A 20,185-nucleotide genomic window follows, 5' to 3' on the forward strand; every position below is an offset into this window, starting at 1 on the left:
GCGCGTAAAGACGAGTGGATCTAGCGTCCTAATTCGCGTCATTTAATTATGTGATGATTATACCTTCGTATTAATGACGCAACAGCGGTGTCGGAGTAAACTGAAGGGAGATTCCTTGGCGCACGCTGCAGCTTCAACTAATTTATATTTCCATTTTATTTCAATTTTGCATCGGTCCATGTGAAAATAGCCTCGAGTCTTCTGGAACGAAAATCTTTTCATTCTGTCTTGAAGTGCGGGGCAGGTAGAGAGAATCTCGGACGGATTTGGCTTTTTACCGACTTGGTTTCCTTTTCACCTGGCCTGAAAGAAAAGCACTTTAGTGTTTCCTCTTGGGAAATTCAGGGACAGGAAGGGACAACGATGTAATAGACGAAACCGAATTCCAAGCTCGAGAATGCAATCGCTGCTTATTTTCTTCTGCACGCGTAGTTGTACCATAGTACGTAAAACAGTTCCTACTGTAATCGCGTTACGAGATCCGCGTACCTCTCCAAGTAAATGCCACGAGTAAAACGGCGTGAGAGCTCCGCGGTATGTTCGGATAAAGATATTATCCTTGCGTCATGCGAGCGTCACGCTTTGTCACGCAATGTTGCGCAAAAGAAAAAGAAAAAGAAAGAGAAGATGCGGCAGGAGAATTTTTCCTTTTCATTCACAGATTGCATCAGATTCCAGAACGTAATTTTGTGTCATTGACCTAGAGAGAAAGAGAGAAACTCATAAAAATAACTCACATTTTTTTCGCGCTCCTCAACGTTTTCATATAAAGAACTTGATATTGATAATTAATTTTAACAGAAGCGTTCAGTGTAATCTTAAGATACCTTGTAACGTTGTACATATGTAAAGTACCTGATAACGTTAAGATGGAAAAAAGCATGTTCCGCGTAGATAAGTCTCGCCCGTGTGGATTTATGAAACATAAGTTTCATGCCGAGAATATACATAAAAAGTGCATTCAACGGCTCTAATGATCAATGCAAAAGTGCAGGATTAACGATTTAGCGTTGATTGCAGCTTGAATATAGACGGAATCAAAGTGCTCCGAGGATCCCACGCTCCCGCGGCATCGGTAGCCCACAGTCGCCATGGTAACAACCGTGCCAGGAGTCGCGTCGCCGACGATGTCCGAAGGCTGCCCGATGTTTCTCGAGCGCGTCGCGGACTAGAGAAGAGGCCGAATGCAGACGGGAACAGACGGAAAGGGTCGAGCGTGCGCCAATTGCGACGTAGGATAAAGCGAGAGGGCCGCGATACCGACCGGGCGAGCACGGAGGGCGAGAAGGACGCAACAAAAGAGGTCGGAGTCGTCGAGAGAGCCAGGAGAATGTTGTAGGTGGGGAACGGAGCTTCCCGGCCGGCCCTGGGGTGCCGCAGAAGCAGCGAGTAGTTCTCTCGGTCCCCGACCGGCTCGTAATCTACGAGGTTGAGGGAAGGAGATAGCCGCGCACGAGCGACGAGAACGGAGAGGGACTGAAGCGCAAAAGAGACGCAGGGAAAAGGGAGCAGCTCGTGGAACGTGTGTCCTCGCGTGTTTGCGCCTGCCGTGGCCGCGCACGGCGTCTCGCAGCCATTAGGCGGCCGCTCGGTGACGCTCATATACGTAGCGTGGTAACGTGAGCGAGCGCGACGATAATACGGCTCCGCGCGTAATACGGACGTAGGAAGAGTGCGCGAGCACGTGTGCGAGACGGAACGAATTAAGGTACGCCAACCGGCCGCCGCCGCCGCCGCCACCGAGGGGTTGGCGTTACGCGAGTTAGAGCGAGGAAGCGCGGAAGCTCCCGAGCGCGCACGACGAGTGGAGTGTCGCCGCGGTGCCCTCACCGTGCAAAACGAATTCGGTTTGTGACCGAACCCGTCGGCGGACGCATCGGTTACCCGCGCGGGTGTGCGCTGCGCAGGCTGCTGCGAAAGCTCGGAAAGAGCAAGGAAAATACAAGAGAGCTGAAGACTCACCGCCGCAACCATGTTTGACGTGTTCGGTTCCGTGAAAGGGCTACTCAAGCTCGACTCGGTGTGCATCGACAACAATGTGTTCCGGCTGCACTACAAGGCCACCGTGATCGGCCTGATCATCTTCTCCCTTCTGGTGACCTCCCGGCAATATATCGGCGACCCCATCGACTGCATCGTCGACGAGATCCCGCTGCACGTGATGGACACCTACTGCTGGATCTACTCGACCTTCACGATCCCGGACCGGACTGGGATCGTCGGTAAGGATTTGGTCCAGCCGGGGGTCGCCGCGCACGTCGAGGGCGAGGACGAAGTAAAGTACCACAAGTACTATCAGTGGGTCTGCTTCTGCCTCTTCTTCCAGGCAATTCTGTTCTACGTGCCGCGCTACCTATGGAAAACGTGGGAGGGCGGCAGAATCAAGATGCTGGTGCTGGACCTCAACTGCCCGGTGGTCAGCGAGGACTGTAAGAGCGACCGACGCAAGCTGTTGGTCGACTACTTCAGCCTGAATCTCCACTCGCAGAACTTCTACTCGTACCGCTTCTTCCTGTGCGAGATGCTCAACTTCGTCAACGTTGTCGGCCAGATCTTCTTCATAGACTTCTTCCTCGACGGGGAGTTCACCACGTACGGCTCCGACGTTATCAAGTTCACGGAGATGGAGCCGGAGGAGCGGATCGACCCCATGTCCAAGGTGTTTCCGAAGGTGACCAAGTGCACGTTTCATAAATATGGTGCGTCCGGCACGGTACAGAAATTCGACGGGCTCTGCGTGCTGCCGCTGAACATCGTCAACGAGAAGATCTACGTGTTCCTCTGGTTCTGGTTCATCATCCTGTCGGTCCTGAGCGGCCTCAGCCTGCTATACCGCGCGGCGGTGGTGCTCAGCCCGAAGCTGCGGATGGTGCTGCTGCGCGCCCGCTCGCGTCTCTCGCCGCACGACCAGATCAAGATCATCAGCGACAAGTGCCAGATCGGCGATTGGTTCGTCCTCTATCAGCTCGGCAAGAACATCGATCCCCTGGTCTACAAGCAGCTCATCACCGACCTGGCGACCAAGCTCCAAGGCAAGGAGAACGTGTAAACGAATCTGGGAAGGACTTGAAGGGACGCTTCCAGATGCGAGTTCCTCATCCCTCTCCCCGAGCGAGATCCTGCCTGAAATAGGGAACAAAGCGAACGGTAGGATCGTTTCTAGATTAGAGACGAGAACAGGATGAAATTCTGGTGAAGGGGAGGAGAAACAAGGAAATGGAAATGTAATTTCCGCGAAAATGCGCCGACATTCCGTTCGATTAAAGACGCTTGAAAACTGCGCCGACATTCCGTTCGATTAAAGACGTTTGAAAACTGCGCCGACATTCCGTTCGATTAAAGACGCTTGAAAACTGCGCCGACACGAAAAGCTGAGCGGTGTTTATCTGTAATTCCGCAATTCCGCACGGTCGACTAGAAAACTCGGATACATCCACGTGCACTCGAGATGAAACATAGTTTTAACGGAATTATATGCCGTATAACTAACAAAAAGTGCCTGCATCCTGCCAAGCGTAGATAAGAAACTCTCGCTTCCTTTTGTTCGTGATTTCACGATATGGCTGCTTCCGGCGGTAGGTGCATCGTGACAAGTAAATAGTATATCACGCTATAATTGATGTACGTACGCGTTACTTTATTTCTGTCCGGTCGGAAGGAGATAAAAAAATATAGGGAGAAGAGTCGCAAGCGCGTGCCTACTGCAACAGTGATAAAACGAGAAAAGAAAAAAAAAAATATATATATATAGACAAATGTATAGTTATCTGGAAGAGGAGATACACGCAGTAACGCGGATGTGAACATGATTCGTGTTCCTCCGAGTGCGTCGATTAAAAGCGCACAAAATAATCGGTAGATTATTGCATAGATAGGCAAGGCGAGACACATGTTGCCTTCCTTATACATATGTTAGAATCTTTTTTTCTTTTTCTTTTCTTTTTTTTCGTTTTTTTTTTTTCTTCTTCCCTCATTGGTGTGTATCGACAATATTTATAAGAATAGGTAGGCGTAGGAGAGACACATGTTGCCTTCCTTATACATATGTTAGAATCTTTCTTTCTTTTTCTTTTCTTTTTTTTCGTTTTTTTTTTTTTTTCTTCTTCCCTCATTGGTGTGTATCGACAATATTTATAAGAATAGGTAGGCGTAGGAGAGATAATATGCTATCTGCGATATGACGATAGAGCTTAAGAAACCAGTAGCTGTACACATCACGTACACGTCGTCGGCGTCAAATGACGAATGTCGTCGGGTGTTTGTTATCCGGTGACTGGTGCAATTCCGACGAAGACCCCGTCGCCAATCGTAGCTGGAAAAGGAGATGCACTTGCCGTCGCGGATTATTTTCGACGTCGGGATTGCACCGGTCGCCCAGTATCCATTGCGATTAAGAATAATTGTAACAGATCCGAGAAAAAATAAAAAGGGCACCGTGCTTACCAGCACACACTCGAAAAACTGGACCAAGTCGCCGCAACTGAGTCGCGCGGTAAAATTATTTTCATACATGTATTTCCTTCTGTCTTTTTCTTTTTTTTTTTTTTATTTTGTTTTGTTTTACTTATCGTTTCATCGCTTCGAACCGCGCGAATGATCAGCTGGCGACTAGAAAACACTGCCCTCCTAAGGAACGAGAAAATGTTATATATATATATATATATATATATATACATATATATATTTTAATACAAAATGTTTTCTCTTGTGAAGTTAAACTAATAAATATCAACGATTAAGCAACGATTCAAGTTTATCTCAAGTTCCTGTCTTTTTCTTATTTTTTTTCTCTGTTCTTTTCTTTTTTGGCCCCGTTTCCCGCTTGACGACTTGCGCAATGAGCGCGCGATTTTTGTAGGTCAATGGTAAGTAAGGGCCGTGGGCGTAGAAGAAAAACTTGTTTCTGGAATCCAAGTAAGGTCGTGTAATTAAGATAAAACGGTAAATGTGTCTTACTTGGTTAATTATTGTGATAATTGGATTCAATCGTAATTGCATGTTTCAGCAAATTTTAAAATCGTGTTAAGAAAACAGAACTGAGGCCGATTTTCTTATTCGTTGTAATTTTTCAGATTTAAAGGACACTTTTTAATAATCAGTAGTATTATCATGAAAACAATACCGCGGCATTTTGACATTTAATTTTCGTCTTAATATTTCAAGATCAACGTATATGCAAATGCCTTTCAATTGTAAAATAACTTGTAACGAATATGTAATATTTGGGATAATTCCTTTTTTTTTTTTTTTTTTTTTTTTTTGCCCACGATCGTATTCGAGTTGACTTATGTATTGTGTAAACATTTTTGCGTGTTGCACGTAAATATTTTCTTTTCTAAATGCAACACTGATGAAACGTGATAGGGATCCCATTTAACCGGGGCAACGGCGCGCCGTAATTAATATGCAAATGACAGTTGTAAGGTTCACAGAGATCACGGTACAATTAGCTGCCGTTAATATTCGTAGCGACGTGTCGCGACCTTAGTTTTCTTCCGCTGTCGATTTCATTACACGTCGCGAGTGCGCGTAGGTGTAAAGGGGGCCCCGTTAATGAGAAGGGAGGAGGGGCCACGCACGTGCGTGTCGCCCTTCGCGTTAAACGAACACGACATCCGAAGAGCGCGTCTCGAGGTCCAAGCAATTGCAGCTCGCTTCCCTCCCGCGGTCATCAGGTACGTTATTGCACTTGAACCGCATTAGCGATATAAATTTTTTCCCCCGCAACAAAATTGGCCGTCATTATCAGAAGGGGAGAACCTCGCGAGCTCCGAAACCTCACCGACGATACCGCAGGCTCGGAATATCGGCACGCATTCGTAAGTATTGCTTCGTTTTACTTTATCTCTTTCCTTTTCCTTTTTTTTCTTTTTTTTTTAATTAACTGTCGTAATTAAAAATTAAAACGTCTAGCGTAAAAGCGACGAAGAAGGCTCGTCGACCTCGCTCACCCGCAGCTTCCTCGATCAAACCTTACGCTGAAACATTTTAATTTCTTTTTACTTACACCCTGTATATACCGCGTATCTAAATAACATCATACGATGCGTTATATCTCAAAAAATTAAATTTTACGTTCCCGTTTATGATCCTCGAGTCTATCGTCGTGTTTACCAAGATAATAGATTAAATCCGACTGTAATATTGCGACGGGCAATATAAGAAATCGTCGCGGCTTTTATCATAAACACGTGGCATTGTTTAGCCATACCTTTCTTGATACAAACTATCTAATCTCTCTCACATAAAAAGTCTGACAATTATACTTGAAGAATCGCGTTGCAGAGCAGCGCTTTTTTTCCTCCCGGCCGACGCATTCGCGGGGCGGTGGCTTATCGCGTCGAGAGCTCGCAGCTCCGCGCGATCAGAATTCGCGGACCGCGTCCGGGAGAACCGCTTCGCATGCCAGACACGCGGGCGGTGACGTCACCTCGGACATTTTATGAAAGGACATTCACACAACGACATCTAATAAATTAAAGAGCCGCGTTGTACAATAACGCGCTCGTTACACGGAGCCTGACTCCACGCGTGCCGGGCCAGTATTTATCCCGCGGGAAAAACGTTCATCTCGGTGACAATCCGTCGGGTCAGGCTCGCATACCATAGCCGGCGGACAGTAATCTGACGTTAACCACCCGATCGGAATAATAAAAGCGACGGCGGCCACGTTACCGTCGCGCCGTGTTACGTGACCAGCCGGACGAGAGCGACATTTTCGGAATCGGGAACGCGCGTTCCCTTCATTCTTGAAGACGCGGGTAAGCGACGTCGGATGGAGAATTTAGAATTCCCTTAAACGGAGAGCCTGCCGTTCCGGGCAGCTTGGGGTTACCACAGAAAAAAAAAAAAAAGAAACCTGCCGATGGGACTCGAGTAAAAAGAGAGAAACTCCCCGGTGAGATCTCGCGCGAGGATTTTTCCACTGGACCGAGCGAAAGATCCGCCGTGGAATTTTATTTAGCGAAACGACACGCGGGTGTTTGCTTTTTTTTTTTTTTTTTTTTTTTTTTATTATTAACGTCGCTAATTTGACGATTGTAAAATGAAAAGCGACAAGTCGGTGTTCGCGGGCGATTCCGCCGTTGCGCGAGAATTAACACACCCTCGCGCGTGACGATAGAACGTGATGCGAATAAATAACGAAGATGTAAATTCAGAGAGAGAGAGAGAGAGAGAGAGAGAGAGAGAGAGAGGAACGAAGAAGAGGAGTGGACAGAAATAGTCTAATAAATTAATCTCGAGCAGCTTAAGTGCAGCTCCGCTTGACAACTCTCGTTCGCGACTCGCTCGACTGGCCCGAGTATTAATTAAAGAGGGTGAATGAAGACGAAGGAATTGCAACGCACGGGACATTCCGATTCCAATTTACGATCGCGGAACGACATCAGGCGTTGCACAGTTGATCAACGGGCCCGTCTTCGTGGGAAGTGAGTTATTCGAGGATGCGTCCGCGTTCCGGGAATAAATCATTAGCTTCTCGCGAGTTAATTCAGCCGTGCCGTGCCGGCGGCCGCGTGTTTCGCGGGCACCGTCGATTAAAGCTGAAATTGCGGGAGCCGCTTCCTTTCAATTCCCGAGCGAATGTCGCGCCGGCTCGTGCGCGCCGCTCCGATTACAAATCCAGCTATTAAAACGAGCAACTCGCAGGAACGAAGCGATATGTATATCCTCGATACGATAGTGTCCATACAATAGCGTGCTGCGAACGGCGTTCCCATAATACGCTTGCGGCGAAGTATCGGTTGCTAATCCCGATAGCTAGTTCTTGTAAGCCGATCTAGAGTTTCCGTCGGTGAAATTTCCACCCGTGCTCGGCGCACGGAATCTTGATTCGTCGGCCCACCGAATTCCGAGAACGTATCGAATTGTTGACTCTAAAATAAAAAGTATTGCCCAAGCGAAGGATTTTGGTCTTTTGAGTTTTTATTACCGGCTGAAGTGCGTCACGCTTATCGCGCGTTGGAGGACAAGGGTTTCAAGAGGTTCTCGATTTCCTAAGCTCGCATAACGCGCCCGCGTGATCGTGAATCAGCTCCGGTGCTATCGATTTGTCCGTGCCGATTGATCAGCGGAGGTAGGTAGGATTTATTCTGGGTTACGATCTCACGAACGGGTCGGACGTTTGTTCCGATTTGATGGGGGAGGAAAGGGGGGGCCCTTCGCGAGTCTCGGACGCGCAAGAAGTTCGGACATCAGGGGGCCCCACAGGGGACGGCGAGCTATGGGAGGACGACCGCCAAGGGTGACCGCTACACCGGCAAAGAGCACAAGGCGGGCGAGGAGGAGGCACGAGGGGGCAGAGAACCTGGCGAACGTAGAAGGTGGGACTTTGACCGGCCATTGCCCCGGCGAGCCGCCGGCAGAACGAACGAGTCCTCGAAAGAAAGGGTTCCTGTCCTCGCCCGTCCACGTCGACGTCTACGTTGCTGCGCCAGGCAAGGCAAGCGCCACAGTTGGTCTCCACCGTTCGGCTCGGGCAGCCTAGCTCGCCACCCGATTCTCAATCTATCCCAGGGTCGGATCCGCACGGAGAGAAAAAAAAAAAATCGGGACAGGCTCGTTGCTCGTACCGCGGTCGACTTCACCGCGCGTCGCGGCGAAAGACTATTTCTTTTCTGTTCCGAGGAGTCGTCGCGACAGTTAACAAGCCTGTACAAATTATTGTTAATTGAGAGCGTTGAAGAAAGAAAGCGCTTAACGAGTTTGTTTAGCGACTTGGTTAGCGGCAAGTCGCTATGATATATTTTTTTTTTTTTTTTCTTCTTCTTCTTTTCACACAACGAAAGATATATAATTTTATTTTTATATTTATATGTAAATGATTGTTATTCGGTATTTCGTACGATTTTATGTGACAACGTGGGACTAGAACGCGCGTTTCTCTTCGCGACTACGAGAAGGCATCGGCTTGGTGCTTTCAAACACGACGATCCGTGCCTGTCGGCACCTGTAATTTGCGAGCGATTCACTGTCTTGCGAGAACTCATTATAGACCGAATGAATATTAATGGCGCCATATTTTGCGTCTAACGTGTTTATGAAGCTTTTTAGAACAACTGTTGCATACAAGACGTATATTTAATTATGTCGACGACCGAAATAACTCGGAAAGGAATCGCCTTCGTCGCGATTCACTTTTCAACACGGGAAGAGTCGACCCGATCGACGAAGATAATTTAATACTCGGAGACGCTCTATCTATCAAAATTTATAACGCGCTCGCGTTTAAATTATTCACAGTTACTGCTCAAGGGTTCGCGGGTGATGGATCGCGAGGAATACAGATCATAGGTCGGCGTCTTATCTATAACCTCCGCGAGAGAATTGCCGTCAAAATCGTGAAATAGTATTGCAGACTCACTTCTGTCGCTGACAGTTATGGCTATGCCGTCTCGCGTCAGCTTTGCGCTATCTCCCCTTATCTCAGCGAATGGAACTTTAACAATAATACCGCCTCTCTCTCTCTCTCTCTCTCTCTCTCTCTCTCTCTCCCTCACTCGATATGACAAAGTTTTCTGAAACGTCTAGGGTAACTGCGTAATCATCATTTCTGATAACGCCAAGATTAATGCTCGCGAGTATTTCAGTGTGCTCTCGATCGTGGATTACGGAGCACAACGTCTCCGGCGATATACGGAGATCGGAGTGCCTGGGAATACCTCGCCCGCCTCGCCGCTTAAGTTCACCGTTCGTGTCGGCCCGGGCGAACGTGAACGGCGAGCTCGTAACTTTCGCAGTTTAGCTCCTGGAGAATCGCGACCTAGCTTCGTTTCCGGAAGGAGAACCAGCCGGCGACATGGCGGCCGGCACCGTGGTGGCTGCCTTCTCGGTCCTCAAAGAGCACGTCAAGTTCAAAGTTAATCAGAATTCGGTAGCCATTGACAATATCGGTAACAGATATCTCGATTCTAACGCTACAAATGCTTCCCTCCCCCTCTCTCCCCGTGTTGCAATTATCGTTGGGTATTTCGCGCAAGTTTAATTGACAAAAACACCGTCGGGGTAAACGGTAAACTCTTATCGCGTCGGCGCTCTAATTATCGCCTAAATTCAATTGTCGATACGTTATCGCTTTTACGTAACGTACTACTTGAAATATTATACTTTATACGTAGAGAACTAAAAGAAAGAAAAAGACCCGCGCATTCGAAATTAAAAAAGAAGAAGAAGAAAAAAAGACAAAATCTGTCTGTGGTTAGTTTTCAGGTTGCATTACAGAGCCACGTTTTTGCTGCTTCTTATTGCGTCAATTCTAGTCACCTCCAGACAATTTATCGGAGAACACATAAGGTACGTAAATAATAGTAGGTATATCCGAGCCTTTCATTCGCATTTAGTTTTAAATCTCGTAATGTCGCCGGCTAAGACAGATTCTTATTACTTTGTAAAGATGTATCGCCGACACTGGCGTCCCGTCCCACGTCATCGAGACCTTTTGCTTCTTCATGTCGACGTACACCGTGGTAAGTTGAAAATTTTAACGTAAGTAACACGTCGTGATTTCATGTTAAAATTTGGCACCGTTTCAACCCGACAATTTCTTTTTTTTCTTCTTTTTAATAAAGTGAATTCAGTAACTAAATTTTTATTATTCGCTCCTCAGGTGAAGCATCTAAACGCTACCGCGGTGCAGCAGGGCGAGCTGCCGCATCCCGGCGTTGGACCAGCTGCGAAAGACGACCCCGTCATACACCACGCTTATTACCAATGGGTGCCCTTCATTCTATTCTTCCAGGCACTTCTATTTTACCTGCCGCACTACCTATGGCGAAAAACGGAAGGTCGTTACCAGCCCGCGTCTCGCGACGTACTCTCGCGCGACGACGTTTACGACCACGCGCGTTTATCTCGAGCGTCGAGCTAATCATCATTAATCTTTTCTCGCCGTCATATCGTCTAATCATATAACACCTGCACGCGGTGTCCTACTTACAGCGTAACATTATGCTATTCACAAAATTGCTTTGTAATATCGGAGTGACTCTCGCAAGGGAGCCGTGGAACGTTCTCCGATCGCCAACAACTTCATTCTCGTATCCAAAGTATTCGGGGAATATTTAAACGTTACGGTCGTAATGTTGCAATCGTTTAATTCCAGGCGGCCGCTTAAGCATGCTAGTGTCGGGGCTACACATGGCGTCACTGTTGTTAAGTGAAAACGAGATAAAAATAAACGACGACTTAAAGGTGCCGTCGAAGAAGGACCGGGACGAGAAGCTGCAGCAGATTCGCACCGGCTTTATAAACCGCTTGCACTTGAATCGTCCGTGGGCATACGGCCTGATCTTTTGCGAACTCCTGAATTTCCTAAATGCGCTCATGCAAATTTACTTGACCGACTGGTTTCTCGGGGGAGCTTTCCTGGGCCTCGGCCGGTCGGTCTCCGAGCCGGTGACTAAGGACCAAATGGATCCGCTCGATGTAGTGTTTCCAAAGGTATAATCTCAACGCTCCTATCCTAATTTTACGGAACATTATTGAAGTGGATAATCCGCTTAAAACATAATCTCAGCGTGATGTAATCAACTTTATTATTTTTTTTTTTTTTTAATTTTTAAGCGCACAATTTTTTTGTCGAATATTTTATTTGACTGTTATAATTAACAAAATCTGACTCTTGTCTTTTTTTTTTTTTTCTTGGCTCTTTGTTAATTTTTATTATTATTTGTTACTTTTTTTTAGGTGACCAAATGCATTTTTCATAAGTACGGTCCTTCTGGTTCCATACAAAAGCACGACGCGCTGTGTGTGATGGCATTGAATATCGTTAACGAGAAGATCTATACGGTTCTTTGGTTCTGGTTCGTCGTGCTGGTAGTGATAACCGGTTTGGGATTGGTTTGGAGACTACTGACCATGATCCTTCACTCGAGGTTCGCTACTTTCGGCCACCACGTATTTTTCCGCCGTCGGCGTGTTATGTTTTGCGGTTTTATGAATTCTTATCGCGGCCACCGTTCGCCTCGCTATTTTCTTCCTTGTAGGAATTCTCGTTTGACAAATTTACAAGCACCGTACATCACGTCGTCTGCAAAAGTCATCCGTATACGATACTAATACCTATAAATAACCCGTGGCTTTATTGCGACTTGCCTTTTTCTAGTTTCAAATATTTATTTACCATATTAAAAAAAAAAAAAATTTATTTCTATTTATATTTCTATGTTGCAATATCAAAGAATCTTTTTTTTTTCTTTTAATAATTAGTACAAAATTTATTTAATATTATTTCGCAAAGAACGGGGATAAGATGTGTTGTACTAGCTGTTAAAGTTTACATTTCACAATATCGCGTGCCTGTGAGGCTCAGCGGTTACAAGTACGTCAGCGCGATCTAAGAAAATGCCTATAAAAATACCAAATGACGTGGTAAGGATATGGAAAGACTAATAGCGACGTGAATGCGTTTGTGATAAAGGGTGTTTGGTATAAAAATCACCACAATTGCCGATGCCGCGAGCGATTCTGATTACTACCTATTTCATTTTTTCTTTTCTTTTTTTTTAATTCGCAGGAGTACGTCATTCAACAGGCTCGTGTTCTCCATGGCGTGCCCTGGAAAGTACAATCCGTGGAACGTGCTCAAGGTTACCCACGAATACTACTTCGGTGACTGGCTGTTTCTCTATTACATCGCAAAAAATCTGGACAATTACGTATTCAAGGAACTCCTGCAGAGTTTGGCGGAGGATTTGGAGAACAGGCATCACGCGCGATACAAAATTCTACCGCTAGACGTGGAGCAGGAATTGCTGAAGAAGCAATGGGACGACGATGCTAAGCCTCCTATAAGCCCCTGAACGAGCCGAGCATAAAACGGTCGTTGAATAATTATTTATATGTAAATTAGCCTTTTAAAGCCCGTTGCCCATTTCTCAGCGAGAAATTCAACCTGCAACATGTATGTCGCTTTATCATCCCGCTAATTGTGCTAGAATTTTTTTCCTTTTTTTTTTCTTTTTTTTTCTTTCAGAAATTTAGACTGCAAAGAATTCCTAAAAGTCTACTTATACCTATATTTGAGTAGATACGAATGTTGAACAAATTTGTTTCAGTACGATTTTATATTAAAAAAACAAAAAACAAAAAAAAAAAAAAATAATAATAATAATAATAATAAATAAACGCGACGATCATCGCGGGAAGTTTACGCTATTAAATTCGAAATCTCGCGTGCAAAAACGCGGACCGCGTAAAACGAATAGCGAAGAGCTGCGCGGTGTGTAGATCTGTACGCGGGCGAACAATCGCGTGCATTCGCACGCGTATTATGACACTGCCAAATAGCCTCTTTATGTATAAACGTGTAATACTTGAGCCGCGATTTACTGCGATTGTAAAATAATGCGTCTCGCGTGCGTCGCGGGGGCCTCGTATTCGTAGCCGGGCCGCGCGCCACGCATGACATAACCACCCAGTCGATCGTCTTTTAACTACCTCGTACGACGGACTCTCGTGTGCGTTACGTGCGATCGTACATATGTGAGCATACGAGCGCGCGGACGGCGTAAATGCGCCCCGTACGTTGCACCGACCCGATAAACGCGCCCGACAATAGTTGAAATCATTAAGTCGTTAAGGCTTTTGATTGGAACTGTGCCGTGGCCTACTATCGAACATTCGATACATTCAGATTTTACGACGCAACTCTCTCGCTCGTCGTCACCCGCGAGAGTTATTGTACGCTCGCGTACTCTTTTTTTTTTTCTTTCTTCTTTTTTTTAATCGATCGTTCGAAAGCGTCGTCTCGATACGAGAGGCCTGTTGATTTGTTCCTATATTTTATTACCCTCCCGTTTAAGTATTGTTAACCCCGTGATTTTTACGTGTAAACGTTTCGAAAAGTAACGTCGAACGTTTGCGCTGTAGTAAAAACGCATTTATGTGACGCGTAAAATTTTTTTTTTTTTTTTTTTACAAGATGTACGCGCGAATAAATGTTGACAGTGTTGTACAGAATAAAAAAAAACAGATGTTTTAGTACTTGTGACAATTCGAGCGGATGCGAGCGGAGTCCGCAAGCGGATCGCGGAGCCCGTCGTCGCTTTCGGAAGTTCTCTGCAGCGAGACGCTCGGGGCTCTCGTTACAGCGAGCTTTTGTCTTTGTGCGGATGCACACCGAGAAACCCGAGAGTCCGGGTCAGCAAGCTGGAGTCGTTATGGCCGGAACTCCGTCTATTATATTCTCTCGGGAAATGAGAAGCGACGAGAGCAGAAAAAGAGAGGCGTTGCCAGGAAGACTCGGTCGGTGCCTGCTTGTCGGCGCACTTTGACTCGGAAAGTTTGGACCGCCGAGAGTTCGGTTATTTTTCTTTGTTCTGGGTCGTTGTCGCGTCAAATCCGGCCGGGCCAAACTGACGAAATCGATCGGCACGACATCCGTAACGGATGTTTCGAGGGGGAAAAAAAAAAGAAAAAAAAGAAAAAAAAAAAACGGAAACTTTTATATAACTGGGCAAGTAAGGCATGGAGTTAAAGGCTCCTCGAGGTGGCATGAGATAAAATGAGCACGATTGATAAATGATGCTGTTGTCGATCGAACGTCATTTTCTTTTTCTTACTTTTATTTGAAATTGTTTTATCTAGCTGGTTTGAAAAAAATAGACTTGAGTAACGCTTTGTTGGAAGCTACTTGGCTGGAGACTTAATATTGGCGGGTATTGTATTTCCGGTCGTTGTAGATAATTTTTCAAGATTTTTCCCTACTGGCGCGGCTGGCGTGAGAAACTATTAAAAGGAGAACACCTTTATTTAAAATTATAATTCTAAACTGGAAGCGAGTAAAAAAATAACTTTTTACATATGCAATAATAAAAAAAAAAGAAAGGAAAAGAAAATTAATCTATATTTTATCCAATCTATAATTATTTCAAATTAATTATACCAATAGAAAGAAATCTCACGTCTCCGCGCATATATTTACAATGTACTTGACGTCTTTTTTTCAGCTAATTTAAATTTCAATTATACAATTTCAATGCCATAACCAACTCCGGAGAGACAAACAGCTTCTTCGCTCTGACAGTTATTGCCGACAACTTTCTGCACATAATAATGCAAACTTTATGACGTCGCATTTATTTGCAGCCCGAGAGAGCGCACCTATGTCGCTCGGCATGAGAAAACCTGAGCTCATCAATCACCCGGATAACTTCCTCGAGTCCGTAGATTTTAAACTGCAGTTTCGATCAGTCTCGGCGAAGTTTCTTTGAAAAAAAAAAAGGTGGCCTTCTAGCGTTACGTCCGCTCGCGACACCCAGTCGACATATGGCCGGCGACGTGCTGGAGTCGAGTGTCGTGCGCGTGGATACAATGCTGAACGCGACTCACTTTTCGCCGGGCGATCCGCTACGCGTTCACCGGATCTTCGTGAGAAAATTCAGATGCGTCCGCGCGATATGTTTGAAGGGATATTTGCATGCTCGCGGTGGCACAACGCGCCGGAATCGTCTTCGTCGGCGGACGATAAAAATCTACGGTTCAGACGGATGTCGAGGGACGGGCTACGATCGCACGGAGCGACGCATATGCTGCGCATTCCAGCGCGCCGCGAGTCAACAGGACATGTTTTCGTTTATCTCGCGAGACGCGCGCGGCGGGATGACTGATATAGAGACGTTCTTTGTAACACACGTTTTCCTTTGTAAGAATCCGTTCTCGTGAATGAGTCGTCACGGTCCATGAAACGTCGATACGCACGCGATTTTACCCGGCGGCTAGCAAGAGCCATGAAATACGAGAGGGAGGCGGTATCGATCAAGCGAATACGCAATCTTTCGCGGTGACGCGCAATCTATCTTTCCTCGGCACGTACGCAGCACGTGTGTGACACGGCAAACATTAAACGTCCTCATACGCGAGCAACAGGTTGCTCTTAATATATCTAGGACGCCAGATGGTGCGGCATTGTACGTTACTTCATTTACATGCCTGCCTTTTTTTCACTTTCCTGGGCGTTAACTGCGGGATCGAAGAAGCACGGATTTCAAATCGCGCAGTGCGATTAAATTAAATTAAATTAAATTAAATCTCACAGCAGCAAGTATGACGAAATAAATGAAATAATATCGTTAGCTACGCGATTGTGCTTCGAAATAAAATACGAGGGACTCGGGTTTGAAGATGGAAATATATTACAATGACCGATCTGTTCAGCCTCAGGTCAAAACGCGCTTTTTCAAAGGTTAAAAAACGAACGACGGAAGGAAAAACTGTCACTGTATACTCTATATAGATTCGTCGCAGGGCACGACTGACAATGCTTTCTAAATTTTATGGTCCTTCTGTAAGTCAAGTGCATGGGTCCTCGATAGCGCGTTTGAGAAACTGAAATGCTTGAAATACTTGACTCCAAGGGTGCGGGACGAATCACGGTTGTGATCAAAGTGCTTTGTCGGACAACGCACCGAAAGCAAGCAAGAAAAAAAAGAAGAAAAAAAAGGAGTATAAAGTGAAAGGTCCGCTGAGGTTAAGGAACTTAGCGATCTCTAATAACAAGCCGTCCTGTGTGATTATTTCTATTAATTGCGATATATCGGCAATCACTTCTGTCCGTTCACTCGCAAGTCGTTGCGCAAATTTTAATAAACGAGAAGAAACCATGCACTACGACAAAAAAAAAAAATCCTGCGACTTACCAATCTGCATGAGCTTCAGCGGAGTTGTATAATTCTGCCGGTGACTGTAACATAAAAAGAAAAATATTAATGTAGACATGTAAATTAGTTCATAAAATTAATAAAAAAAAAAGTAAAAGTCCTTAATTAATACTTTATAAAAAAAAAAAAAATTATATTTACCTAAAAGTTGCTCCGCCGATGCAGGATGCCCTTCCCGAGCCTGCTCCTCCTCTCAGATGAGACGTGTCGAGTCATCCTTCCGCGCACAAGTCACTCACGAACACCCCGACCGTGATTTTATAATCGCGAAAATTACTCAATGAATACTTACGCGCGTTTCATGTTTGGCACTCGCGTTTAGAAGAAAGTCGTATGTCAAAAAACTCGGCGCAAATACTATACGAAACTCCCGGAACGACCGACGAACCGGCTGCGGTTCGTATAATTATTAATCGGCGGTGACGACACTTTTATAGACGACGATGGATGCAGCTGCGTCGATCTGTAACAAAAAAAAAAAAAAAATATATATACAGGGTGTCTCAGCCCATGTGTAAAATCCTATACAGATAGGTAGGTCTTAGGGAGATAAATAAAAAAGTTTTGTAACATTTTGTAAAATTCTCAACCGTTATTGCGAAAAAAATTAATTTGTCTAGCGCAAGAGCGACAAGGAAGCTGCGGGCGAGTGAGCGCGACAGGCGAATGGCGCCGTCGCCTATCGCGCTCACTCACCTATAGCTTCCTTGTCGCTCTTGCGCTAGACAAATTAATTTTTTTTTAAATAAGTATTGAGAATTTTTCAAAACGTTAAAGAACTTTTTTATTTATCTCCCCAAGACCTACCTATCTGTATAGGATTTTACACATGGGCTGAGACACCCTGTATATAAATTTAATTGTAGAGATGCTACAAGTATTCAGTCTTTAAAGAAGAATGCACGCGCTTCTAAACGATATATCAAATAAATAATTAAAAATAAAATTTTTTATAGATAGGAATCGCAATCGCTCTCGGCGTTGACCGCGTAGCGGTGATTTAAAATGAAATACATCGCGTCCTTAACGCGCATCGCGACGGAAAAGTACAAATTACATTCGCCAACGTGACTTATTATCAAGGTACGCGCTGCATAGCTGCGTACGCACGCATACACGTAGCGATGCAATGGTCAATATGAGCAGTTAACGAGGACAACTAACGATGCGGCGGGCGCACGATGAGAATCAATCGGTCGAGTTGTAATTTTTAAAGGCATTTAGGAGTAGGCGCGGGAACAAACGTGTTCCATTGTGCGTGACTTTCAACAATAGCGGCCTCTGAATCTACGTGGTAAAAAAAAAAAAAAAAAAAAAGAGAGAGAGAAAAAAAAGAAAAAATTCTGAACAGCGGAGGTGAGCTTTCAGTCTGTTACAAACGGTTCGTTAACAGGATGCTTGGGTGAATACTAATTAAGATAACAAGATGTTTGAAGACGTAGGTACTAAAAACGCGACTAGTCCGTCGATTTTTTAACTTTTCTTTTTTTTCCTTCTCTTTTTTGTATTCGGTTTTAATTAACAGAGAAATAAAAAAAATGAACGCAAATGGTCCTGATACGATTGACAAACGAGTTTGATATTAAAATAACTTGGAGTTTTGTTGAACCTGCTGCACGCCAGGCGGAAGAGGAATGTGTTGAATAGTCACGCAAGTTAATTGCCGCAGAGCGAACGGCGTGCGCCAGAAATTCCTTCCGTCGGAGCCGCCTCGATTATTCGCTTCGAAGATGCAATTTATTTTCAGCTACCCGTACCATACTCCGGGTTTGTAATGAATGAAGATACAGATAGCTCGTGCAACATTCGCGTTGCATAAGATGCACGCGGCAATGGTTGCGTCATTCCTCGCTCGTCTAAATCCGCCGTTAACGTGGAGACGAAAAATGTAACGGCGGATGCGCGCAGGATGCGCGAATTATCGCGGGCGTCCTTACGCGCTCGCATGAATGGAATCGAATCCGTAGTAATTCTCACACTTCCGATGCACTTACGCGCGTGAGTCACCGCCGAGGCTCGCGAATCGCGGGTTTTCATACAAACGGACGCATTACTCATCGCGTGCGACGTTAACGAGTCACGACGATCGCGCGGGATAACAAAGCCGATCGAAAGATTTCAAAGTTTATTATATCTCGCGAAAACGTAACTCATCGACGAATGGAGGAAAAAAAAAAACGGGCCGCGTTTTTTCCAAGTAAAAACAACGAACGTGAAACGATAAGATTAAAATTCGTTTTTACCTTAAACGTATGATCGAGTTTAATTTCACGTTTCCGATGACTGATCGGATGACTATTCCTGCACGTAGGAAAATGTATACCCTCGGATTTGACGCGCGGAGAAATATCTTGGCTTTAACAGATGCCTTCTATCTTATCCTTTTGTTTGAAGTAAACTTTAAACTTTGCTCGACGTTCGACGAGCGCGACGTGAATGAGAACCATTAATTCGTAAATGAGTTTCGAATATCAACGAGTCGCGCAGATGCGGAGGCAAAAACTCCAAGGATACGATGGAAAGCCGCTTCTCTCCGAGAGGTTCGTGGAATACGAAGAATCTTGCAAAGGCAAACGAGATTTCGTTATTTTCCATTGAAGGACTTGCTCATTAGCAGCACCAGCGAGAACGCGGAACGTACTTTGATAGAGATGAAATCTATTTTATGTAATTTACTTCATATTATGTAATAAATATTTTATAATAAATATAAATTTGTTTCAATTATTAATACAAGAAATTTATATGAATAATCTATTAATTATGGATTTTGTAAAATTTTCTAGCCCTAAGGGGATCGAAAAATGAAAATATTTTTTTGTATCATTACTATTTTGTAATACTCTTTTTTTTTTTTTTTTTTTTTTTTTTAATAAAGCAACAAGCAGCTGTAAAACTTGTAAAAAATTCCGACTGGCAATCACGGGACGGTATTCAAGTGTCGTCCGGTATATGCGTGTAATAAAATATGGTTTTCCTTTTCGTCAAACCTGGCGAGTGTCCTGACTTTAATCTTTGGTCGTCGTCGTTAATGATTTTACGCGTCGTTGACAAATACAAAGCCCGCTGCTGATTGAGAAGCCGCGAACGGCTGAAATAATTTACTTCCACGAAATGTTCAATTACGTAACGAGTGCAACGGCGATCCCCGATCGAGATTAAAAATGGAGCCTGACGAAACCTTACACAACGAGATGAGAGAAAAGAATCAGTTGTTACAAAGTGATCGTTATTGCACAATTAGAACGATCGTTGTTGTTATGTTTCATACGCGACGGGGAATATCCAAGGAAGTGATATATCGCCATCGATGAAGTATTCTTCACGGCGATTCATATTTCTTTGTAGTTGCCGCGGAGTATTGCCTCATATTACAAAATTTTTACGTAGGATGACTCGGCAGGCGCGTTCAGAATACCCCCAGCTTCCCGTATTCTGCCTCGTACCCCCCTTTCGTCCTTCTCCCCGCGTCTGTTTCCCAAAGTGAGCGCGAGTCGGAGGATTCGAGCCACAAAATCTCTCGG

General features: G+C 45.0%; 2 protein-coding genes across 3 annotated transcripts; both read left to right on the forward strand.

The window, feature by feature from the left end:
* The first annotated feature begins 594 nt into the window (after positions 1-594).
* Inx2 (innexin 2) lies at positions 595-4,743 on the forward strand. Its single transcript, XM_070668441.1, has one exon. It carries the CDS (start codon positions 1,973-1,975, stop codon positions 3,047-3,049), a length of 1,077 nt encoding a protein of 358 aa, XP_070524542.1. The 5' UTR covers positions 595-1,972; the 3' UTR covers positions 3,050-4,743.
* A 4,758-nt stretch (positions 4,744-9,501) lies between these two features.
* Positions 9,502-12,929, forward strand: Inx7 (innexin 7). 2 transcript variants are annotated; one of them, XM_070668153.1, is made up of 7 exons: positions 9,502-9,893; positions 10,203-10,293; positions 10,394-10,466; positions 10,607-10,784; positions 11,102-11,439; positions 11,686-11,876; positions 12,518-12,929. In XM_070668153.1, the coding sequence occupies exons 1-7, from the start codon at positions 9,800-9,802 to the stop codon at positions 12,801-12,803; spliced, it is 1,251 nt and encodes a 416-aa protein (XP_070524254.1). In that variant the 5' UTR covers positions 9,502-9,799; the 3' UTR covers positions 12,804-12,929. The 2 variants fall into 2 exon arrangements, with proteins under 2 accessions (XP_070524254.1, XP_070524255.1); XM_070668154.1 differs by having other exon boundaries at positions 9,506-9,874.
* The last annotated feature ends 7,256 nt before the right edge of the window (positions 12,930-20,185 follow it).

Source organism: Cardiocondyla obscurior, linkage group LG17 (assembly GCF_019399895.1).
Source record: "Cardiocondyla obscurior isolate alpha-2009 linkage group LG17, Cobs3.1, whole genome shotgun sequence".
NCBI lineage: Eukaryota > Metazoa > Arthropoda > Insecta > Hymenoptera > Formicidae > Cardiocondyla > Cardiocondyla obscurior.